Source organism: Bolinopsis microptera, chromosome 5 (assembly GCF_026151205.1).
Source record: "Bolinopsis microptera isolate Bmic1 chromosome 5, MBARI_Bmic_1.0, whole genome shotgun sequence".
NCBI lineage: Eukaryota > Metazoa > Ctenophora > Tentaculata > Lobata > Bolinopsidae > Bolinopsis > Bolinopsis microptera.
The window spans coordinates 16,857,429-16,884,217 of NC_087076.1; the positions used below are offsets into that span (position 1 = coordinate 16,857,429).

The window sequence follows — 26,789 nt, forward strand, 5'->3', positions numbered from 1 at the left end:
TAAATTTAGGGTAGTATGAAAAGTGGTCAAACTGAGGAGACGTATGTGAATGATGGTCGCAACACCAGTCTCGCTCTTGGTGACATCTGGTAATTATTGACACACTACATTGATTGTTTTTGTGTATCACAAGCATTTTTATAACAATTGGTTCAAGAATCAAATTTAAATCATTTTCAGATAAAGCTCAATTATCTTGTGTTTCAGGTATGTAGTGAGCCAGAAGTGGTATGACCGATGGAACCGCCACGTGAAGTACGATGGTGATCATCCTGGTCCTATAGAGAACCATGACATCCTACTCAGTAAGTTTGAAATAAGCAAGTAATTAAATATTATAACAATTAAGTATGAAAGACTGACACAGTAGTAACACAGTTACTCTAACAGCTATATTGGTTGGGACTGGGTGTGCTCAGCTGCTTTTCCCAGAATCATTTAAGCGAGTTAACCAGTGTTCCAGTGGCTGGGCCCTCCCTAACTTGTTCACGTATATTTCAGCCTGTCTTTAATCATCATTAAAGTGTAATAATCAAATTATAATTCAAGGATGCAATTGAACAAACGAGGGATTTTTTCCCAGCTTATCAGGTGTTTGGTCATTCCAGCGACCTTCCGAAAGTGCCAGCTTTTGAAAAATCCCGGAAACACTATGCCAAGACATAATTATGGGTAATGCCTTATCCATCAAACTTCTTAGTATCATGTTATCGCGATTCGCGGTACATACATATTTTATGTAGGGTTAAAGGAATAATATTTTCAGTTTGATTTTTTTAAAGGCTCTTTTATCTTGCTCCTATAATATGCTAGTCAGATGATAGTTCCACGATCTAATCTGATCAAAATGGGATAAAACTTTACAATATTGTTTTTGTTCCTTTTGTTAGGTTTATCACGCTGGAACAGGAAGACAATTCCATAGGCGTGGGCCAATAACAGCGAACGAATTGTCATAGAGGCTCTGGTGGTAAGCAGCAACAACCCTTCGTAGGGAGGGGACTACTGCTTTAATGCCAGTTCGAGGTCATTAGGTGAAGTTCATCCTGCCTGACTTTTGCCCCCCCCCCACCTGTATATTATAAGGTTCGGTAAGTTAGGCATCGTGCCAACCTGACGAATCACGAGCTTTGATCTTCTTTTTTTTATAATTTTGGTCAACAACAATGACCGTCGTCACACCTACATCCAGAACGTTTTAAATTACCTCTCAGTCCAATTTTCCCCGCTAATGTTTCTGCCACCTTTCTGGGTGTGGGCCGTCAGAAGTACCGGAAACCTAATGATGCTCTATTTTACTTTTTATTTAGCAGTGCATTTAGGGTGCATTCTTATTAAATGATTTCTGCCAGTGTTCGTATCATTCTTTCATATTTTGTGATTTAACAGAAATTAGTTATCTTTAACCTTCGTATTCAATCGTAAATCATTCCCTGACTTTTAAATAACCGTGTTCCAAATTCTTAGTTTTAGATTTGACAGGAAACTTTTATCTATGCTTTTCGTTAAACCAATCGAAAGTACTTAGTCTAGTCAGTTCAACTTCAAGTGGCATAAATTGACACAGACGACTTGTGCAATTAATTAATGCTAAAATGAGGTTCACCACTTAGTTATACTAGCAGGAACCCGTCTAACCCTAAAGTGGTGTCAAGACTCGAGAGACTAAAATAATTATTACCTATTTAATTCGCGTTTTTGACACCACTTGAGAGTCCAAATTTTGGGCACTAAAATTATTATTCCTTGGCCAATTTTTTATTTTTTCATGCTGATTTGAAGGCCATTAAAGCATTTGACCGTACCCAGTCAAAAAAGTTTCAGTTGTATATGTTTTACGGTTTTTGCGGAAAGTCGCGTTAAAGTTGATGCCGTGGTGTCAGTAAAATGGCACGGATATATACACATATATATATATATCGTCTCGCTTTATATATAGTAAGATGGCGCAGTGGCGCCATTTAAAATTGTAGCTTATTCTTCACCCGCTAAAATTTTACAGCAAATTTCCGGCTCTTAGTTCGGTTTCACGAACACCATGACTCTTAGTTCGGTTTCACGAACACCATGACTCTTAGTTCGGTTTCACGAACACCATGACTCTTAGTTCGGTTTCACGAACACCATGACTAGTTGGTCCGGCTCTTAGTTCGGTTTCACGAACACCATGACTAGAGGTAAATATCACGTGACTAGTTGGTCCGGTATTAATATGTCCGATATTTACTGGTTCTGAGTTTAGTGTTTAACTTTTGATTTAGCAGGAATGGAATCATACTTTACTCGTTCTGTCTTGCTACTAAACATGGTGGTTGTACTGGCTCAGGGTACTCCGACACCAATTCCACTTCCCAACAGCCAAGCAGGGTCAGTCAGTAGCAACACGACAGAAAACCCAACAACAGTATCATACCTCTACCCATACTACACAACAACCGGAACATTAAAACAAGGTGGCATCACCACCTCCAAAACTGGGAACTCACCTGATGGTGTAATCCTATCCGACTCGAACAACAATGCAAATGAACTCTTCAGTTATTCGATCACTCCTTCAAAGTCAGATGTTAGGATTGGAGATTCGTATGCTTTGACTTGCAGAACAAACTCTTCAAACGGTCTTGATCAGCTCACTTGGACAATGACAACGGAATCGCAGATCATCAATAAAACGCTGAACTGTGACGAGCAAATTGAAGAAGGATTCAAATGTAACATCCGCGAATTCCCAAATGGCTTATTTTCAGTCCTAAATGTCACAACATCAAAACTCTCCAGCGGAAATTACCATTTCCACTGCAGAGCCCAATTATTGCTCTTAGCTATCCAACAACAGCCAGAACAGCTGCTGGGGGAAGCTGTGGTGACGGTTCACCCGAGTGGTCACAAGTTGGAGACCGAACTGGAAGTGGCGGGAGGGGTACTGTTGGTCCTAGCAGGTATCATGGTCGCTTTTCTTGTGTTCGGGAAGGGGCGAATTAGATCAGCGTTTGGAGGGGTGAGAGATATCTGATTCAAACAATTCTATCTATAAAATACTGATAAGAAACTGTAGGATGTTATAGGAGCACATAACCGATAATAAACTATGGTTTGTATGTGTATAATTTAACGCAAGAAGCAAAGATGGCAAAGTTTTTGTTGTTATTTCTGTGTTTCCTGAAAAAAGTACATGTGTTTTTTATGAGATTTAAATTATCAATTTCAATATAATTCGCGCCAATAAATAATAAGCTATTAATTTTTATCTTTTTTTTAGTATAACATTTGACAGATGATCTTTATTTACTAATTAAGGATTTTTTTAATTATCTGAATTCAATTCATGTAATTGAAAGACCGAAACCCATATTATAATAATATTTAAATACGTTATTTACATTCAGAAAATTAAATGTGCTATCATATTAGCTACCATACCGAATTTGGCAGTCAAAAAATTAAAATGCTTTTAATTTCTCCCCATGTATTACTGTTGATGATCTACGAAATTGGCACAAAACAATTTCACTTGTAAAATTTAGCTCCTACAAATGTGTTAACACTTAACACAGCAAAAAAAACTATCAATTTGTAATGAAATGATCCAAAGAAGCGTCTGGGATCTGAGTGCTGTGAAGAATGTTTCAAAATTAAATTAAGATATTTATACAGTTTGTATAGTTATATGTCACAGCTAAAATATTGGCATCATGAGGCATAATCATTATGTGATCCTTGCAACACGACTGCCTTAGCGTCACGTTTTGTCTGTAATCGATGTACAAATGCCTTTTATTATCTATGTGCTCAATATTTACTATATGGACACGTTCATTGAAGTTTGAGGATATTGGTAAATATTAGTGACCCTACTGAATGGCACGATGATGTAAAATGTGTCACACTATGAAACTATATAAACCCTCTAACCCTAAGATAATCGTTTCATCCTCTAGATAAACTTTGTCGCATAACGATATCTTTATCAGACGATAAGATATCGCTTAAATGCGGCCGGCAGTGAGTTGTAAACTTTGTCACACTATAAAAACGTGACGGAGTTTATATGGACCCCTTGTTGCCGTGTTTGACCAAATTTTCGAATTTCCAATTCATAGAATAGCTGTATATGACTATTATCTACATATTTAGCGACTTTTTTCCTTAAATGGTAGCACCATGTAAACTCCGTCACACATTTAAGAAATTTATATGAGGGCAGAGGGATGTTTATGACATCCTGACAAGAAATGCCGAATAGTCTAGCATTGGGGGGGGGGGGCCAACCATATTAAAGTATATTAAAGTATATCCCCGGGTCAAAATTGGAAAAAATCCTACATTTTAATATACTTTAATATACCTACAATTAGAAGATTTATATTCTTCGTTAAGATTTACATGATGAACTATATTTTTCACTCAGATTCGCAAGATAAGCCTGTTTTAGGACTAGTACATGAATTTCCATCCAGATTGGTCAAAAATTGGCTGAGCTATGAGCTTTAAAAAATATGCCCATATTTGGGCATACGCTTTTGTCCAAATTCGCTTTTGCCCAAATTCGATAAAATTTCAATATTTTTTAATGAGACTAACTCTATGTGAAAGATATAACTCAGTGTTTGTTGGATATAGTGGATACTAAGTAAAAAGACCTCCATGAACAAAATTGGGAAAATTGCACATAATATCTCGGTTCAGAATACTAGCCAAAATAACTTCATTAAAATTGAAATAACTCTATCAGTTTTCAATATTTTTTCAAGAACTTTTTGGAATCGATTAAGGATTGCATTTCAAGCATATTTTGGGCAACAATTTTTGATGTAGGCCTCCAAGGAGATAGGGATATATTAAAGTATATTAAAGTATATTAAAGTATATTAAAGTATATCCCCGGGTCAAAATCGGGAAAAATCCTACATTTTAATATACTTTAATATGGTTGGCCCCCCCCCCCCCCCCCCCCCCCCCCCAGCATTATTTTGTGAGCTGAATGTGTTTGGAATTGTTCAAATATTTCATTGTTATAGGCAAATACAAATACAGAAGGCAGAAATAGGTAAATTTAGTCACATAAATTTGTATGATATCTCAACATGTGTGAAATTGAGTAAATATTAGTATACCAACTTAAACACCCTATATTACGTACTATGATACTATGGATCACTTAACAATATTTCAACCATACGCCGGTCATATAAATTATTATATGGCAGTGATATGTTAACATTGGATAAATTTAAACACCTAAACAGGGTAAAAATTTGTAAATTTCGTCACAAAAAGAAATCATAACTTTATTTGCTCCGTGTTGGCAAAATAACTAATTTATCGACATAGTGATGGTGATAAAGTAACATTATATACTAATTGAGGTATTATGATTCTTCAAAATAGGGGCAAGAAATGTAAATTTCGTCACATCAGCCATTGCATTAGTTAGATAGATTCTCTTTCATATCAACTGCCCTTATTATAGTTGGAATGGATTTATACAGGAAATATAGAAACCCATGCCCATTTTTCATCACATTGAAATTATACTGTTGGGGCAGGAAAAGTAAATTTCGTCACATTTCGGTAAATTAGTGATATCAAACTCAGCATTGTTAAACTTGAGTTCTGATTTGCTGAAAAATAACCTACCAATAGTTCCTGGAAGAATATTGAATTCTAATCGGGGTATGGTTCTTCAAAATAGGGTCAAGAAATGTAAATTTCGTCACATACGTCATTGTAAAATTTAGATACATTTTCTTTCACATCAACAGTCCTAATTATAGTTTGAAATGATTAATTCAGAGATAAAGGAAATATAGAAACCCATGCCCATTTTTCATCACATTGAAATTATACTTTTGGGGCAGGAAAAGTGAATTTCGTCACATTTCGGTAACTTAGTATAATTAAACTCAGAATTGTCAAACTTGAGTTCTGATGATCTGCTGAATAATAACCTACTAATAATTCCTGGAAGAATATTGAATTCTAATCGGGGTATGGTTCTTCAAAATAGGGTCAAGAAATGTAAATTTCGTCACATACGTCATTGTAAAATTTAATTACATTTTCTTTCACATCAACAGTCCTAATTATAGTTTGAAATGATTAATTCAGAGATAAAGGAAATATAGAAACCCATGCCCATTTTTCATCACATTGAAATTATACTTTTGGGGCAGGAAAAGTGAATTTCGTCACATTTCGGTAACTTAGTATAATTAAACTCAGAATTGTCAAACTTGAGTTCTGATGATCTGCTGAATAATAACCTACTAATAATTCCTGGAAGAATATTGAATTCTAATCGGGGTATGGTTCTTCAAAATAGGGTCAAGAAATGTAAATTTCGTCACATACGTCATTGTAAAATTTAGATACATTTTCTTTCACATCAACAGTCCTAATTATAGTTTGAAATGATTAATTCAGAGATAAAGGAAATATAGAAACCCATGCCCATTTTTCATCACATTGAAATTATACTTTTGGGGCAGGAAAAGTGAATTTCGTCACATTTCGGTAACTTAGTATAATTAAACTCAGAATTGTCAAACTTGAGTTCTGATGATCTGCTGAATAATAACCTACTAATAATTCCTGGAAGAATATTGAATTCTAATCGGGGTATGGTTCTTCAAAATAGGGTCAAGAAATGTAAATTTTGTCACATACGTCATTGTAAAATTTAGATACACTTTCTTTCACATCAACAGTCCTAATTATAGTTTGAAATGATTAATTCAGAGATAAGGAAATATAGAAACCCATGCCCATTTTTCATCACATTGAAATTATACTGTTGGGGCAGGAAAAGTGAATTTCGTCACATTTCGGTAACTTAGTAAGATTAAACTCAGAATTGTTAAACTTGAGTTCTGATTTGCTGAATAATAACCTACTAATAATTCCTGGAAGAATATTGAATTCTAATCGAGGCATGTTTCTTCAAAATAGGGTCAAGAAATGTAAATTTCGTCACATCGGCCATTGCATTAGTTAGATAGATTTTCTTTCATATCAACTGCCCTTATTATAGTTGGAATGGATTTATACAGGAAATATAGAAACCCATGCCCATTTTTCATCACATTGAAATTATACTGTTGGGGCAGGAAAAGTAAATTTCGTCACATTTCGGTAAATTAGTGATATCAAACTCAGCATTGTTAAACTTGAGTTCTGATTTGCTGAAAAATAACCTACCAATAATTCCTGGAAGAATATTGAATTCTAATCGGGGTATGGTTCTTCAAAATAGGGTCAAGAAATGTAAATTTCGTCACATACGTCATTGTAAAATTTAGATACATTTTCTTTCACATCAACAGTCCTAATTATAGTTTGAAATGATTAATTCAGAGATAAAGGAAATATAGAAACCCATGCCCATTTTTCATCACATTGAAATTATACTTTTGGGGCAGGAAAAGTGAATTTCGTCACATTTCGGTAACTTAGTATAATTAAACTCAGAATTGTTAAACTTGAGTTCTGATTTGCTGAATAATAACCTACTAATAATTCCTGGAAGAATATTGAATTCTAATCGAGGCATGTTTCTTCAAAATAGGGTCAAGAAATGTAAATTTCGTCACATCGGCCATTGCATTAGTTAGATAGATTTTCTTTCATATCAACTGCCCTTATTATAGTTGGAATGGATTTATACAGGAAATATAGAAACCCATGCCCATTTTTCATCACATTGAAATTATACTGTTGGGGCAGGAAAAGTAAATTTCGTCACATTTCGGTAAATTAGTGATATCAAACTCAGCATTGTTAAACTTGAGTTCTGATTTGCTGAAAAATAACCTACCAATAATTCCTGGAAGAATATTGAATTCTAATCGGGGTATGGTTCTTCAAAATAGGGTCAAGAAATGTAAATTTCGTCACATACGTCATTGTAAAATTTAGATACATTTTCTTTCACATCAACAGTCCTAATTATAGTTTGAAATGATTAATTCAGAGATAAAGGAAATATAGAAACCCATGCCCATTTTTCATCACATTGAAATTATACTTTTGGGGCAGGAAAAGTGAATTTCGTCACATTTCGGTAACTTAGTATAATTAAACTCAGAATTGTCAAACTTGAGTTCTGATGATCTGCTGAATAATAACCTACTAATAATTCCTGGAAGAATATTGAATTCTAATCGGGGTATGGTTCTTCAAAATAGGGTCAAGAAATGTAAATTTCGTCACATCGGCCATTGCATTAGTTAGATAGATTTTCTTTCATATCAACTGCCCTTATTATAGTTGGAATGGATTTATACAGGAAATATAGAAACCCATGCCCATTTTTCATCACATTGAAATTATACTGTTGGGGCAGGAAAAGTAAATTTCGTCACATTTCGGTAAATTAGTGATATCAAACTCAGCATTGTTAAACTTGAGTTCTGATTTGCTGAAAAATAACCTACCAATAATTCCTGGAAGAATATTGAATTCTAATCGGGGTATGGTTCTTCAAAATAGGGTCAAGAAATGTAAATTTCGTCACATACGTCATTGTAAAATTTAGATACATTTTCTTTCACATCAACAGTCCTAATTATAGTTTGAAATGATTAATTCAGAGATAAAGGAAATATAGAAACCCATGCCCATTTTTCATCACATTGAAATTATACTTTTGGGGCAGGAAAAGTGAATTTCGTCACATTTCGGTAACTTAGTATAATTAAACTCAGAATTGTCAAACTTGAGTTCTGATGATCTGCTGAATAATAACCTACTAATAATTCCTGGAAGAATATTGAATTCTAATCGGGGTATGGTTCTTCAAAATAGGGTCAAGAAATGTAAATTTCGTCACATACGTCATTGTAAAATTTAATTACATTTTCTTTCACATCAACAGTCCTAATTATAGTTTGAAATGATTAATTCAGAGATAAAGGAAATATAGAAACCCATGCCCATTTTTCATCATATTGAAATTATACTTTTTGGGCAGGAAAAGTGAATTTCGTCACATTTCGGTAACTTAGTATAATTAAACTCAGAATTGTCAAACTTGAGTTCTGATGATCTGCTGAATAATAACCTACTAATAATTCCTGGAAGAATATTGAATTCTAATCGGGGTATGGTTCTTCAAAATAGGGTCAAGAAATGTAAATTTCGTCACATACGTCATTGTAAAATTTAGATACATTTTCTTTCACATCAACAGTCCTAATTATAGTTTGAAATGATTAATTCAGAGATAAAGGAAATATAGAAACCCATGCCCATTTTTCATCACATTGAAATTATACTTTTGGGGCAGGAAAAGTGAATTTCGTCACATTTCGGTAACTTAGTATAATTAAACTCAGAATTGTCAAACTTGAGTTCTGATGATCTGCTGAATAATAACCTACTAATAATTCCTGGAAGAATATTGAATTCTAATTGGGGTATGGTTCTTCAAAATAGGGTCAAGAAATGTAAATTTTGTCACATACGTCATTGTAAAATTTAGATACACTTTCTTTCACATCAACAGTCCTAATTATAGTTTGAAATGATTAATTCAGAGATAAGGAAATATAGAAACCCATGCCCATTTTTCATCACATTGAAATTATACTGTTGGGGCAGGAAAAGTGAATTTCGTCACATTTCGGTAACTTAGTAAGATTAAACTCAGAATTGTTAAACTTGAGTTCTGATTTGCTGAATAATAACCTACTAATAATTCCTGGAAGAATATTGAATTCTAATCGAGGCATGTTTCTTCAAAATAGGGTCAAGAAATGTAAATTTCGTCACATCGGCCATTGCATTAGTTAGATAGATTTTCTTTCATATCAACTGCCCTTATTATTATTGTGACAATTTTTACATCAACTACCCTTAACTTGAATCAGCTCTATCCGTGCATTGCATCGTCCTTATATACAGTTTTCCCGCCTTCCAAACCAAAATCAGATATAAATGATTTCGGCGATTCACCCAAAATTTTAAATTCCATATAATGTGACAGAATTTACATCATTTCCCAATAAGTGCATGTATTTGCTAACTTTTCAAAACAACATATTTTAGGGCTATGATTGGTAGAAGAACCATCAAATAATGAGTTGAAAGGGTTTTGAGGACACCTCACAGTAGAAAAGAGGTATCGTATTCTGAGTGTGACAAAGTTTACGAAATATTGCCTTAAAACCGTTCGATCCCTGCCCTTTAGCCAAATGTTGTATCATAATTGTTAGAATGACCTAATCTACTATATTTTAAACCAAAAATGCTAATTGGGCAGCTATGGTTAAAGGACCAGTTAACTGAAAAAAAAGTTATCCTCATATTTTGACAGATTGTGACAAATAGCAAACTAAGCAACGAGTCGAAATTCCTAAATCTCTAACTGCTCTCTAACGCGTGTAAATAGCGTTTGTATTATTTTGGCGATGACGTCACGAAGTCCCTTGCGCGCGCAGAGGAGCCCGTGAGACTGTATTTTACAGGTAGAAAATGGACATAATACAATGTTTTTCCCCGAATAACTCGAAAAGTAAGTAATTTAGGGTACATGTTGCTTCATAAGTTGTATATAAACATGGCCATTCTGCACAATTTGCACACATTTAAAAACCTTTAGGGCCTTCATAGCCCAATTTACCAGATACCCATAGTTTTGCATGATTTCTGGAACCGAAAATCAGTTTTTCGCCAATAACTGAAAAAGTAAGCACTTTAAGGCATATGTTTGTTCGTAAGTCATAAATTAATATGCTAATTGCGGTTCTTTTGCACCCTGTCTAAAGACTCTATCACGATCCTATCGAAAATGGGCTCAGCACCACGCCCAAAATGGTTTTTGGCGAATTTCTCGAAAAGTATGGATTTTAGGCCATGTGTTGCTCAATAACTCCTATATAAACATGCATATGCGGCTTCGTTTAAGCCTATTTTGAAGTCTCTACGACCTTCAGAAGCAAGGGGTCGGTTACGTTATTGGGTCAATATGGGCGTGGCCCTCCTGGGTTTTCTCCACTGTCAAAAAAAATGTCTCCAAACGAAAATCGTTCATTCATACCTTCGGGAAGGTCTGTGCAAAGTTTCGTTAGTATCTGAACATTTGAAGGTTCATTTCCATAAATGTCCAAAAATGACTGGACTGCACAACTTTAGAGTTAACTTTAGAGAAACTCATAAGTCATTTATCTCAAATTAAGCTGTTAGTGTCCATGATCAACCTGTGGCGACAATGTTTTACGTGAAATGTAAAAATCAGGAGTAATATAAAAAGTGTATTTTTAGATTAAAGTGCTAGCTCATAGTTTTAGAATTGTATAGATTAGCGTTGGTCGTTTAACTTTAACCATCTAACAATCGATCGTGCCGTAATATATAATGGCCAAAGAATAATAGGGTCTTGGAAGTTCTATAGTTGTTCAGTGGGTCGATCGACTGAACACGTTTGCACTTGGTATTTAAACTTACCAGTAGTTTATTTATGTTATGTACCGATGATAATGCAATTAGGATAACAACTAGGTAAGCCGCAAGTCTAATTCAAAACACACCGCACACCGTACACTCGAACTCCAATCTGTATTACTATTTGGTAGACCGGGTATTTTGGCGGGAATTCTGTTCCCACGGCACTGTTCTGATAGAAGCTACTTCTACTGATGGTCCCAGAGGAACGGCCGTAAAGTAGCCAGACTTCTTGTCTCCTGTACTGGCTGACACATGCGGATTAAAATTAGAAATTTCGCTATGCTGAAATATAATTGCTCTCGGAATTGAACAAACTCCTACTTATCTAGATCATTTCTAAATTCGTTAGAGTTTCATGGACTGGGGAAAAATAATCGGTACAGTCTCCCTGCTGGCTGCTTGTGTAATTAAGCAATGAAAACAATCCGAAATTATCACATATGACATAAGAACTGTAATAGCAGAAACTTTCTAACCGTACATTCACCCGCCACTGTTCAAGAACCTATATCACTGTTTAAAATCATGACGTGAGCACTGTACATCCAATCAGCTATTCCTTTAGTTAGGATGATAGCCAAAACTATAAGGATTTGGGAGAACTAGGGTAATAGTCATAATTCTAAAATTTAAGTGAGTTACATGTGTTTTAATGACAACGATAAACATTTGCAACGTATTACGCTATGCCAGCGCGCACTGAGGGACTTCGTGACGTCACGAGGCCACAGCTTATTATTGCAATAACACGCGTTACACGTACGCTAGAGAGTTGGTTCTTTCGGCGATACGATTCTTTACCAGTTTGTCACAGCTGATTTAAATCTTAGCCAAATTGGAGACTACAAATTTTTCAGTTAACTGGTCCTTTAACACAGTCACAAAAATGTGACATTTTTACATTATAGTGCCTAAAAACAATAAATTGTATTTCTGAGCCGTGTATATGGAAGTATGGGTCACGTGGCTACTGGCTAATGTCCAGAACTTCTGAACACGCTATTTTTTTTGGTTTACCAATATCCTTAAACTTCAACATGAACGTGTCTATATACGATTTCGGATTTCGTATCATTTTGTGACGATGTTTACATCAACTGCCCTATTCTTCAATCAACTGTATCCGTGTATCGTCCTCACATAATAGAGTTTTCCCGCCTTCCAAACCAAAATCAGATATAAATGATTTCGGAAATTCACCCAGAATTTCAAATTCCATATAATGTGACAGAATTTACATAATTTCCCAATAGCCAAGTGCATGTATTTGTTAACTTTTCAAAACAACATATTTTAGGGCTATGATTGGCAGAAGAACTATCAAATAATGAGTTGAAAGGGTTTTGAGGACATCTCACAGTAGAAAAGAGGTCTCGTATTCTGAGTGTGACAAAGTTTACGAAATGTTGCCTTAAAGCCGTTCGATCACTGCCCTTTAGGCCTACATTGTATCATAATTGTTAGATTGACCTAATCTACTATATTTTAGACCAAAAAATGCTAATTGGGCAGCTATGGTAAACAATGTCACAAAAATGTGACATTTTTTACATAATAGTGCCTAAAAGCAATACATTTTATTTTTGAGCAGTGCATATGGGAGTATGGGTCACGTGGCTAATGTTCAGAACTTATGAACACGCTAGATTAATATATGTTAAAATTAAACCACTATCGTCAAAAACGCTGTTTTAGAAATTTACCAATTTCCTCAAACTTCAATGAACGTGTCCATATATCTTCTTTTCAGACGCAGAAATATCGGAAGTACGAGATGAGATGCTGGAGAACATAGACTTTGTGTTTGTTCCCTTGGAGTGTTGGAATTTTTTAGTCAAAAAGTACGGAACATCGACCGAAAACACTGCCATTAAACGTCAGGTTAGTTCAGATGAGCAGGTTATGATTATCTTATGCGGTGTGATATGGGTGGCGACGTGAAATTTACTTATTCTTCTTCACTACCTTCATTTTACTTGTACTTCCGTAAATAAGTTGAATGTTTGGCCCATTGTAGAAACTGTGTTTCTATTCCTAAATTATCTACACCGTTCACTTAAGTAACAAATTGGAGTGTATTGAAATCCTACTGCGGATCATTTTACATCATGCACCAATGACATGTAGGCTCTATTCCCAATTTTCAGGTTATAGAATTTGGGGAATTCTCTAAACAGCTCAAGATAGATCTCTCCGGTGTAAAGATCGAGATGGTATTTGGTGAGATAAAGATGAAGAGAATCTTGAGTAAGAGTGATACTGTTGGTAAGTACATCAAATCAGTTCACACTGCTTGGTTTCACATTACTGTCATCTTGGATTTACATTAATGCGATACATTTCCTAAATAGGTATTCTCGATCTAGCCAATGGACTTTGGTGTCTCTGATTAATGACGATTATCTAGGCGTATTTGTAATTGAATTTTAATCATCTCATTAACAACGTTAAGCATCTAATATTTGTTGTCAATAGTGATAATTTATTGATTATAGAAGACCCTTGATTGGGTGGTTTAGCAGTGTAACTCGTCAGGGCCACATAGGCCTCGCGATGTGAATGATTTGTAGCGCGCAACTTTATTTTTATCATAAAAAGTTCTACTTGCGCGCGTTTACAGCATTTAGTCACGCGCGTTTCGTCGATCCAATTGAAATAAATTTAAAGTCGTTGAAGTCGTTCCTTGTGACCTATCGATGAAATCGTTTCTGAACGTCTATTAGTACTATGTCATGATCACGCATCGACTCGAAAATCGTCACTATGATTATAAATTTTAATACAATCTTCTCATACGATTGTTAAATGTACTAAGCAATAAGCATGACAACATCCAATCCACTACATCGCGGCTGTGGCGATGAAAACTGTTTAGTTTTGTCTATTGTAAGCAAATCATTGAGGTTTTGTTTACATTCTACACTAATAAACATTCAAATTTGATAGCTTACATCGGCGACAACACGCCCATTTGACATGTAAATGCAAAATTTATCTGCATATCAGAAATTTGAGCGGTTACAAGTTTCACTTCAGAAAACTTGAAGACGGTCATGGACGAAATCTTCCACGTAAAAGACACTGAAAGACGACTGTGGCTTAAGAAGCTACCAAATAACTTTATTCTTTTAAAAGATGATCAAGATAAACTGGAGAACTTCACACTAAGTGGAGATAATTTGGTATGGTAAACATTTATGTAACTTCACCCTTTTGAATGAAGCGCCTGGTATGCCTGGGTTTTTCCCACTACCCTTCTCCAGAATTTTCCGAAGCATGTACATGTTCTGAAACTTCGATAGTTTAAAGAGATTCAATAATTTAACGTTTGATGAAAGCGTGTGCTGTTCTTAGAGTGCTTCATTATTCATTAAGGTATATTTAGGGCGAAACATTTAATTCTTGACAATTTCTAACGACTACTTTCAGGTTGTGATACTGGAGACGAAACAAAGCGATGGAACTTGGAGCGAAAAATACAGCTCTGCTGCTAAAGTTCAAACCAACGTGAGTAATAATATAATTTCATATGAATTTGTATTGATATAAGACAACAATACCAGCACATAAATTTCTTTACGAATAAGCACGAGTTTTCAACCAAAATGTAAGAGATAAAGTTACGTGATTTCTAATTTCAGTTTGAGAGAAACTCATCATCTGCTTTTGGATCAAGCAAGTTAGTAACATAATTTAAGAATATTCCCAATATTAATTTGAAAATTTATGGATTCGGTTCAATAGATGGGTGTTGGCGCAAAACCCAGTTAGCCTAATGTATCAAAGCTAACATAAATTAATTTTTATTATAACAATGCAATTTCTGTAAACTGTGACATGCCTTGGTTCTGTTAGCATTAGAGCATAATGGTATGTAAACCTGAATACATAATTAATTTGACATTCTCCACTTTCAACACAGAATTTTCTATCTGTCAGGTTACACAATACTTTCCCGACGGAATTTATAACCTAATATGCAAAGTGCAAACCCCTGCACAACAATTACTATCAGTTTTAAAGATATTACTCATAACATTTTAACAAAAAGCCATATTCAGCGTCGTTTGATTTTTACATTATCAAAAGACTTGGTCTCAACATATTCCTCCCTATAAGTAGTAGTCTTGGGCTTGAACTTTAGTCGCTGTCCATTGTTAAGATGATCTGGATAGTCTCGTCTTATTTTCCTCACATGTATCTTATGGGGACTACCTGGAAAGTTCTATGTTACGAGGTAAATTGCTGCATCTTGCACCTCTCTTAACTGTAAAACAGTGCTATAATAATTATCATCTTATGAAGATCGTTTAAGTTAAAGAGCGGTATTTAAAATGATACGAAGTGGAGATATTATTTTCAATTTCAATTTTGCGATATGTTGAGTATAATCAACAGATCTAAATAATCTAAAATCGAACCGCAGAGAAGTTTTCAAAAACACTTGCCTTCATTCCATTGCACTACAATTTCTGCAGAGAACTGAAAATGCCAGTTGTAAATCATAGCTGCTAATGTGAGGGGTAGTAAAGTTTCTAATTTTCAACAAGTTATGATGATATGTTAATGCAAAACAAGTGGAATCGTCGAACTGCATATTCTAATATAGTGTACTGAAGTCCGAGACGGTCTGCTGAGTGCTGTTAAGTAAGGGAAGTATATAATAATAGTTTCAAAATGAAAACGTGTCAAAATGTGCAAAGACATTTAGAAATTTTAGAAAGCCTTCAGTTCCCACATTCTCTGCAAGCTTAATAATATGTGATGACAGTATATATTTCACTAAAACCTTCCCGAAAACTAGTTTCTAATTTTAATTCCTTGGCAACAGTTGCAAGGTGTTAAAAACGAGACATTCCATCGTCGACTCTTAGATGCTCTTAAAAGGATGCTCTTACGGAAAATTTTTTGAAGAAAATGACAGTTTTTAGTACCAAAAAACAAATCTTCTGATATATCAACCAAAATTAACGAAATTGGTGTGAAACTTTCGTGTAAATCCATCATAGAAATTTCCGGAACAAGCGTCTAGTTTTCAAAGCAGAAGGGTATGTTAATATAGAGCTTCAAGCCTTGCTCAAGTTAGTACTTTAGGTCAAATGCTCCAGGCACTATAACTACAAATTATAAAATTCCTCGAGCACTTATACTATATCAGCCTGATAAATGTCAGGAGGCTGCCGGAGAACGATCTGCCAATGCAGGCAGCAGGAATCAGGATTGAGGCAGTGGAGCAAAAATAGAGAAAACATTTGCTCGGCCGAGAACTGAGAAGTAACACCCAGCTTGATATTACAGTGCAATCGGGGGAATTGATATTGTCATTCGCCTGTTATGGAGAGTGGGTCGCCAAATATTTATTTTAAAATTTAAAACAATAAGTCTGAAGAAATGTATTAAGTTAAGAATAGTCCGCCTTAAAACGCAATTTAGCGAGTAAATATTTAGAATGCAAAGAGACACGACGTCAAGAATGCAATCGGACGAAGAATTAACATTAAAGGAAATAAGCAGTGTTGCTCTAGTTTATAATTTATCTTATATTACTGGTGAGAAGTTGCTGGAAGTCCTTGTCCTGTAGGTCACATAAGTAGGTACTAGGTAGGTATGTGTAACCTCACAACTACTAACCAGTAATCTATTAGTCTATTAAGTAGTCTGATTCGGTATAAATATTGAATATGTTGTAATAACGGTTACTTATCAGATGTGCGTCATTATCAAATGATAACGACTGTCGTGGTTAAGAAGCCACTTTTATCCCACCATTACCACTACCCTTCCATAAACACACTAGATCACATTTCCCTCATCACGTTACTCACGTAGTAATGAAACGTAGAAAGTTTGCAACGTCAGATTGAAGAGAAGCATTAGTGACAGAGATATAACAACGCTAACTTGTTATAAAGTCTGCTACTCTGCGACACACTCCGAGACACACAACACAGCACATAATATATACATAGGAGCTAATTGAAAATCAGATTCTACCTCAGTCTCAACCACAGAACCGTGGACACAGACACGATATCGACACGGAGCATGACCCAGGCTAATCTGACGCGGAGTGTGAGCGGAGGGTTGGTGGGGCTCAACAACTTGGGGAACACCTGCTTCATGGCTTCTGCTCTGCAGTGTCTCAGTAACATTCCTGCTCTTACCCAGTTCTTTATCAGTGAGTACCGGCGGACAATGGATATTTCTGGTGTTGTGATTTGAATTTGTGAACACTTATTAATCATAACACTCTGAACTTGGTACTTTTTAAATCTGCATTCCTGGTAATATTTTCATCAATCGTAACACGTTATTCTGCAGGTGACGCTTATGAGAGTGAAATCAATGAAAAGAACCCTATTGGAAACAGAGGGGACTTGGCCCGAGCATACGGGGACCTCATGAAACAAATGTGGTGTGGGAACAGTAGCACCGTCGCCCCTCGCCACTTCAAGGTCAACTTAAGAATATTCATACCACTGTTTTGATCAGGAACCGCTGAAAACTTTCATAGGATTATGGATGTTCCAATTATTTTTCCATGAGATGTTTGATCCGAGCATCCTCTGTTTTGATATTAGTCTCCCTGTGAGAATTCCTTGTTAACCCACTACTCTAACCCTACATTCCCCCTCAGTCTGTTCTTGGTCGCTGTGCACCCCAGTTCAGTGGTTACCTCCAACAAGACAGTCAGGAACTGATGGCCTTCCTGCTGGACGGCCTGCACGAGGATTTGAACAGGATCACCAACAAACCGTATATCAACCAGGAGGACGCGCCCGAGAATACCGCTGACAGTGTAAATAAATAACTTATTCATGTGTTCCGTTTCTTCGTTGTTGGCCGTCTTTAGTGTCGGTAAAATTAATTTCAAAGTGACGGTTAACGCAAATTTAGTCAGTAATTAAAATATCGTAACTATTTAATGTTATGAAATATTTGTTAAGATATTAAGATATTTGTTAAGATATTTAAGATATTTGTTTCTTACTGTCAAGACAGAACAATATTCATAACATCCACCACCTTAATCGAACAGACTTCAAAAGAAGTTAGTTTAAAATCTTGAGGACCATACGAGCTGTTGACCTGAACAAGCCTTGACACCGAATTCGAGAATCCGTAGATTCCGGTATCAAACAAATATCGAACAAATACTGAATCCAATGTTGTTAGAAATATAGGCCATGTAAAGAGGGTCTTCTAACTCAATAATTGCGCTAAATGTTGTTAGAAGTAATGTCTCATTATATGTCTGCAGGTAGCAGCACAGCGATCATGGGACAACCACAAGAAACGAAACGACTCTATCATCACCGACCTTTTCCACGGTAAGGATGATAATTTGTTCACCATCAATTCTACAGTCACAATGTCTCTGCCGATGAGACTAATACAGTGCATACGTAAGAGAATAAAATGATAAAAGTCAGCTTTTTGTTGTTTGATTTAAACAAACAAAATAGTGTTAAACATAATAATATATCCGTCTAGAGAATTGTATAGCTCTAAGTCGTTTACTACGAGTCAAGGTGATAAACAGATAAAACGCACTGACTTTAAATTACACAAAATAAATAGAGAATCAGCGTTAAACATTGCCAATCTTCACTTACGAAGTGCAGATTGGTAAATGAATCGATCAACAACGTTAAACATAAGGTTCGTTAACCTGACTTCATAAGTGCACACTGCACAATGGTTATGTGTAACGCTGATGGTAGATCGGTTATGATTTGGCTAGCCAAATGACTTCATAATGGGAAAATATAGACTCAAAAATGTGTTTTGGTTGGCACTTTTTGAATGTTACGTAATCCGGCTAGAAATACTTGTCCATGACCTTCAGCTACACCTTCAAGAATCCATGGAACGATATCTTAAGAACTGTATTTTTGGTAGCATTTACAATTTTGTCGGTGCAACAAAACGTAGTTGTTCTTGACTCAGTCTTAATCGGCTTGGTAATCTATTGTTCAATCGAACATTCCTTTGTTGAATTACTTGTAGGAATTTTTCTTGAGGTTCAGTAAAAATAATGCCTTAATAAATGACAAAAAACCAGTATTATAGTGACAGACTTATTAAAAGTTCGGGAAAAAAACGTTTTGAGCCCTTTTCGAATCTTTCCGAAAATTCAAACTCTCAAAAAATAAGAAAGTGCCAAAAGATATTTTTTGTGTCATTATTTTCCAAATACGAAGTCATTTGGCTAATTAAATCATAAACGATTATAGTGTGCGTGTATGTCCCCTTAAGTTCGTTATCTTTACCTTTTATCTATAAAACATGTTTAAATTTAATCTTTTATTCAGGTCAATACAGATCTAGGCTGGAATGTCCGGATTGTATGAAAGTCAGCAAGATTTTCGACCCGTTAATGTACATGTCCGTATCACTGCCGAGAAAAGAAGAAAAGATACGAGAAATAGATCTTATCTGGTTAGATCCTGAGAGACGGAGAACTCGAGTAGGCTACATTTAAACTTGTCTGTTTCATCGCTCAATAACCGTGAAACTCATAATACGCATATTATCTAGCAAACATTATGTTTTTATTAGCTCTTAAACTTTTTGATTATTCGTGTAAAAGTTTGAAGAAGAATCACCCGAAATCATACAACCTCTCTGTTAGCATTGCACAACAGAACACAAAAACAGATGTAAAAACAGATCTATGTTTTCAGTACAAAATAATAACACCCCGAGAAGGACAAGTTATAGACCTGCTATACTCGGCTGAGAAAGTGTGTGGACTCTCAGCTGACAGGATGATGTTGTGTGAACTTTCTCAGTCTATCGTGAGTTTTAAAGATACTTTAAAGTGCACATTTTAAATTGCCGCTTCTTGGCTGAATTACGGAGACTGGCGAGTAATTTGTTACGGGATAAGTTCTAAATTGTAATAAATAAGGTTACAGTTAAAATTGATATTCTCGCTTTAACTAGTACGGTATCCCTCGTCAGATTGAGTCGACTATAAGTCCAACCCAGAAACTAAGAGATATCAGGGATGGCAGATATTCACTCTGTATTTTCGAGCGGGAACCTCAACTTCCTGTCATCAAAGTTTACAACGCTTATAAAGGGTAAGATAACATTTTAACTTTAAGTCCGGACTTTATGAGAATTTACCATTTTGTCTCAGACACATTTATTGGTATATTCACTTAATACTTAATACACATGTCTCCATGTACCAACATTTAACTGCACCACGAACTGTAAATATTTCAGAGGCACTTATCGAGGGTGAGAAAAGAGTTTAGTGAGGAAGTTTTTTTGTAGTAAAAATGGGAAATTTGTTAAAAACTGTGGAAATTGCTCACCGTTTACTCGTATAATTTCTGTGTTATAGTTGGTTTGTGTAGCACCCCCTTTTCCGGGAGAGGGTCGCTATGTTACCAGTTCCTGTGTACGTATTTTGCTACGTGTCTTTGGTTTAGATTTAAAAGTTTAGGTTTAAAACCTGCCAAAGGAGTTCGATGGTTTAAGCTGGTTTTCATCATCTTATCAACACTTTGGTGTCTGTCTATTTAATACAGCTTCAACAGTTAACACTGTTTTAAATTCATATCAATATCATGTTTAGTTTCGTCAGATGAAAGCTGCCTCCCAGTTAACCGAATGTTACACCCTCCACTCTATTTGCAGTAAATCTGACTCTTACAGTACGATCTCAAAGGCATATTTCATCTGACAAGGCTTTTACAACCGACATACATACATGTTGCTGCTAACTTGCTAGTTGGCCTGTCTGAAGTACAAATAACCACCACTCTTTTAGGTACACGTCCTACTTGAAGTACTTCGGGAACCCACTACTCATGCAAGTACCCAAGAGGGAAATGTCTTACAAAGAATTCGTCATCGCACTTTATATGAAAATGAGGTGAGATAACCGCTTTTCTAACCTCAACGTATTTGACCGCGCCTATGTTTGTTTTCTCACTTCAATATATTGCCCACATTTTCGAGACTTAGACTTTTTATATTTTTGCTCCTCATTAAGCGATGTGACGCAGGTTAATATTCTATATAGCCAGAACCGGGTTTAGACAAAAACCAAGTTAAAAGTTTTCCGTTATATATTAACTCAATAAATCATAAATGTGGTTATTTAACTTGTGAACTAAGTTTAAAAATCCGGTTATAAAGAAAGGTCTAGAAACTTACTCCGTGAGATATAACCCAAGGAACTATTTACCACAGTCGGTACGTACAGCTCACAGACGAAGCCTTACAAAGTGAGGAAACACTTCCCTTTAAGATTAAAGCAGTGAACCAGTTCGGAGTGGAACAGTCACATGACTTGTGTGACGAGGACGATAATCTCTCTGTAACCATGTCCTCCGGCAAACCTGGTATTTTTCCGTTTTTTACTTATTTTCTTAAAATTATCATGCTTATTTTCTTATTTCAATTATTCTGGCGATTTAACTTAACTTCTTGTTTTATTTATTTTGTTTTTCTTTATTGTTTCCTCGCTTTCACGTACTTTCGTGAATACTGGACATGATTAAATTTCATTTATCCATTATAAATTTGTTACATTGACATCTTAATATATCAATTAAATCCGAACTGATTACGTAATTTGATTAAAGTATCATTAATAGTGTTGATAAGGTTCTTGGTGAGATCCTGCTTATTGGCTGTTATCCTAACAATAATCTCCCTAGTCGCTTACATCGCTCTAGTGTGGGATATGGATGCCAAAGACGAATATTTCAAACTTGACGAATGTAACGCTGTTGATTATCATGATAGGTAATTACTCATAATTAGACTTTTAATTAGTTAGTTATCATGATAGGTAATTACTCATAATTAGACTTTTAATTAGTTAGTTATCATGATAGGTAATTACTCATAATTAGACTTTTATTTAGTTAGTTGATTATGATACGATTATAATATTTAAAGCGACAGTTATAGATAAGACGACATGTAAAATCATAGGTCGATATCAAACATTAAACAAACACTTTACACGCGATTTTCATGATTTCATATTGTAACCTAGACAACAAAACACCTGACCTTAACGACACATCACGTGACCTAAACAACAAGTGACCTAAACATCACGTGATCTAAACAACAAGTGACCTAAACAACACGTGACCTAAAGGCTAAACAACACGTGACCTAAACAACACGTGACCTAAACATCACGTGATCTAAACAACAAGTGACCTAAACAACACGTGACCTAAACAAACCTCCTCACAGTTACCGGACAACTAAAGCACGTAAGAACGAGGTGAACCTGGAGGACTGTATTGAGATGTACTGCAAACAGGAGACACTAAACGAGGACAATATGTGGTGGTGCCCTAATTGTAAGGACTTCAAGCAGGCCAGCAAGAAGTTGGATTTATGGAGGTTACCCAAGGTCCTGGTTATCCATCTCAAGCGATTCTGTTATTCGAGGTGGGTGACACAATACTTGTAGGGCGTGTGCTGTGTGGCGTATAGTTAAAAGTTATGTTTGGTCATTTAAATTTGAACTGTAGACATACGTACATAGTAGGATGGTGAGTGGTGAGGTCATAAAAGGTTGTAGATCAGGGTTTAAAGATGAAAAGTGTACCATCACTGTCAAAATACAGAAATATCCATTTCAAAATGATTGAGGAATGGATCGGTGTTAAACTTGGAAGTATCGACCGATGCTTTTGTCAAGTTCAACTATATAGCTTCAAGGCAATTCGGTTATCTGTTGATGGACACATAACGCACGGTTATTAAGCACACTGAACGCACGGTTAAGGCGTCAGTTTCAACTGAAAATAACAATCTGAACAAACATGTACATTCCTCCAAGAAAAGTTAGCGTTGTTTCAGCAGTATCCAAGAAGCCCGATTATGTCACTTGGAAGTCTTTTAGGTTTCCTGCAGAAGTTTATATTAAAAAGTCGGTATTCTTGGTTCTTGGATATATAATACTGTTAAACTCTTAAAAACTCATAGTCCGTGTTAGAAATAACCGCTAATATGTTCCAATATTTTTAGCCATTTAGACTCTAACAACTATGTAGTGTAACACCATGGAATGTACCATAACACTTGCTCGGCAGCTGAATAACATCAGCTGTGTAGCTACCCTATAATGTAGCTACTAGCTACCCTTTCATGAATTTGTTAACTGAGTACATGCCAATATCATAACACATGCTGATGTAAAATCATCTCAACTTTCTAGGTCGTATTGATTTCAGGATGATCTACCACGGTATTTCAACTTCATGCCCATCCCCTATAGTTGCTCAGAAATTTGTATCATTCCATATCATGGATTCGTTAACTAAGCACTTAAATCATGGGGCATCTCGCTGATAAAGTTTCCCTCGCATTTTAATGATAATTTACCTTAGAATTCAATTATGTACCTTAGAATTGTAAGTATGCAGCATCTGGCAGTTAGTAACCTCATGCTAACAGTCTTCCGAGTACTCCCCATCATCGTGTCTCTAGTTGCGGAAGGCTGGATCCTCGGTAAAATCCTCTGTCTGGTAAACCTGAACCTTTCTTTTATCTGCACCCCTGCCACTGCCCTGTTGACCTGCGTCCTCTCCACGTGCAAGCTGCTGATTGTATATCGTCCTCTGAAAACGGAGATCTGGTCAAGAAAACGAGCTCATGTTATTTGTGGGATTGTCTGGCTGGTTTGTGTACTGCTGCCCCACCAGTGGACCCACATGTTCTTTATGAGTTTGGAAGCCCTTTACTTCGATTATATCAACTATATCTGCAACGTTGATCATGTCTTATCTGACGTCCCAATTTGGCTCGGCTGGGTGGAGTTCATTTTTGGTTATACTGTGTTTTCAGGTATGCTTATTGTCCTGATAACATCATCTGTGCTCCTGCTTTTCAAAGCAAAACAAGTAGCTAGGCGACACAGTGAATCTGTCCGCTGGCTGGGGATATTAACTGTAACTTTAACCTCTGGAGTGTTCCTGGTATCCTACCTGCCCGACATGATCGTTCCCCTGATAGATCACTTCACCTCAGTTAATCCCGGCAGCTCCATTCTCCGTGCATGTTCCTTCCTGGAGAATGTCAACATTGTGGCTAACTTCTTTGTGTACTCCCTGACGGTGAGAAGTTTCAGAGACTTCCTCGTGGCGAGAGTCCGCAAGGTAGCCCGACAGTTAGGAATGTGCTCACCTGGTGAAACCCCTCCAACTCTACGTCAGCCACAGCGCAGTGTGGTTGTGAGGAGAAATCGTCCGGCTGGACCATCTTCTTGTGATACTAGCATGTGATAATGTTAGGAGTATGCGAGAAAAATGAAACAATGTGTATCAAAACATCTTCTAATGTAGATTTCCTGGAAACAGAAATAAGTGATTTGAGCCACTTTTCGTTCTTTGATTTTTGTTTTTGATTTCTGGCTTTATCTCTTGATTGTGCGTTTATTTTATGTTATCTCATTTCAATTATTCTATGCCCTAATTTTGAATCGATTTTTGTAAAATTTGGAGTTTAAGTGACTATTTGTATTCAGGAATCCGAGTAGATGAATTTATGAACACTGAGTTGTCTAGTAGATGTTATCGTTGTAAATATCATATCAAGTAATGGTGACTTGGCGTGGTTACCAGGTAACCGGACACTCAATTTTATTTGTTTCAGGCATTGGCGTGACAAGATTGAAACTATGGTCAAATTCCCCCATCACGACTTATCTTTAAAGAAGTAAGTTAAAAGTTTATTTGTCGACATACTGTAAAATTTTGGTGTTATTCAAAGGATTCCCATTGTTACCGCTACTCAATCTAGACTAGTAGATTTTCTACTCAATATTTCAGATTCATGTTATCAACGGATCAGAGTGACGTAAAGTATGACTTGAGGGGTGTGGTTAACCATTACGGCGGTCTGGGCGGCGGTCATTACACCGCTTACTGTCACAGTGTCGCCGACGACAAATGGTTTGATATTATTTATCTTGACCATTAGGGGCCTCCAATTATCAATTACATTTACTAAATTTTTGTTCCATTATACTTTTTAAATGATTTTCGGTTTAAATGATTATGCATACGTTAATACGTGGTTCAAAAAGGATTCAATAACAGTTTATAATAAACATTTTTGATTTATCGCCACGCTCCCCTCAGGCATGTGTACGACGATTCTCACGTGGCTTCTTGCACTTCAGACAAATGTAACTCTCCCTCTGCATACGTTTTGTTTTACACACAGCAAGAACCGGACCGAATAAATGGTTCATCGAATGGGTTCGAACCAATGGATGTCAATTAAGGGATTGTTTTGGGAACTTTCGGGACTTTTCTAGTTTCGTAAAATATTTGTGCTCTCGTTTTCGGAGAGTGTGAAGTGAGTTGTGTAATGTGTATGTTGTCAACCACTTCTTTGAATGGGAGGAAGAACTGTGAAAATGAGAATTTGTCTCTCGGGACGGATGGAATGTGTATATTTTGATACATGCTGATTAAAGTATTTCAATTTGTATAATTTCAGTCTTCGTTTGATGAAAAACGGAGCAACGCGTGGATTTCTGCAGAAAATTATTTCAATTCTGCAATGATTTATGTTGAATCATAGACGTGTTACTGTTAGAGGATTTTCTATCTTAATAGGATTAGCTTAGGATTATGTTAAGTCGGAGAGGGATATTTTTTAATATTGATGATTTGTGGGTTTCTTGGCTGTGGTAGATCTTCTTGGTTTTGTTATTTTATTATTGGATTGTATTGAAAAAGGGGACCTTCTTTCAAATGAGGTATCTAATAACACATTCTACGGGTGCTGAATAAGTTTTTTAGTTATCGAAAATTGTTTCCAATGGAACAGCCGCCTTCACGAGGAACTGTTTCCTAATTATTTGGTTTACGTGACGAGCATTTGACAAGGTAGTGTTAAAATGAGTTGCTAGTTCAAGTTGGTTGATGCTTGGTCATCTGTTAGCTCCTTTGACTTTGTTGCGATTGTTTTACATGTGTCTATAAGTAAGATATTTAACTTGTCTGGATTTGGGTTGATTAGACAGATTACGCTTATGGAGTTATGATGTATCATGTGTTTCTCGTTCACTGTTCAAGGAATCCCAAACATCTTTAATCTTGACGTAGCTAGTGGGGGTTAATGTAGTCCCTTTTTGCATGAATTTTGTCTAAAAAATATTCTTTCAGATCACTTACAATATGAATAACGCCAATATTTCACTTACGATTCGTCGCTCTCCTGTGAATGTATTTTAACCTCTAATGCCCTTGATCAATGATTGTGAAGCTCGAGATTATGTCATAATAACATTCTTCGAAAGATGAATGAAAATCGTGTTTTGATACTTTCTTGTAATGCTAACGTTA

General features: G+C 35.9%; 1 protein-coding gene across 3 annotated transcripts; it reads left to right on the top strand.

Annotated features, from left to right (window-relative positions):
• LOC134814822 (ubiquitin carboxyl-terminal hydrolase 15-like) lies at positions 1–26,789 on the top strand. Of its 3 annotated transcripts, none has more exons than XM_063823111.1 (21): positions 1–89; positions 208–305; positions 13,193–13,323; positions 13,590–13,707; positions 14,479–14,624; positions 14,872–14,949; positions 15,084–15,121; positions 17,442–17,620; positions 17,764–17,897; positions 18,080–18,241; positions 18,704–18,773; positions 19,758–19,912; positions 20,130–20,243; positions 20,410–20,531; positions 21,230–21,334; positions 21,655–21,806; positions 22,125–22,212; positions 22,678–22,878; positions 25,087–25,149; positions 25,263–25,385; positions 25,575–26,789. In XM_063823111.1, the coding sequence occupies exons 1-21, from the start codon at positions 16–18 to the stop codon at positions 25,717–25,719; spliced, it is 2,496 nt and encodes an 831-aa protein (XP_063679181.1). In that variant the 5' UTR covers positions 1–15; the 3' UTR covers positions 25,720–26,789. The 3 variants fall into 3 exon arrangements, with proteins under 3 accessions (XP_063679181.1, XP_063679182.1, XP_063679180.1); XM_063823112.1 differs by having other exon boundaries at positions 17,454–17,620; XM_063823110.1 differs by having other exon boundaries at positions 7–89; positions 17,430–17,620.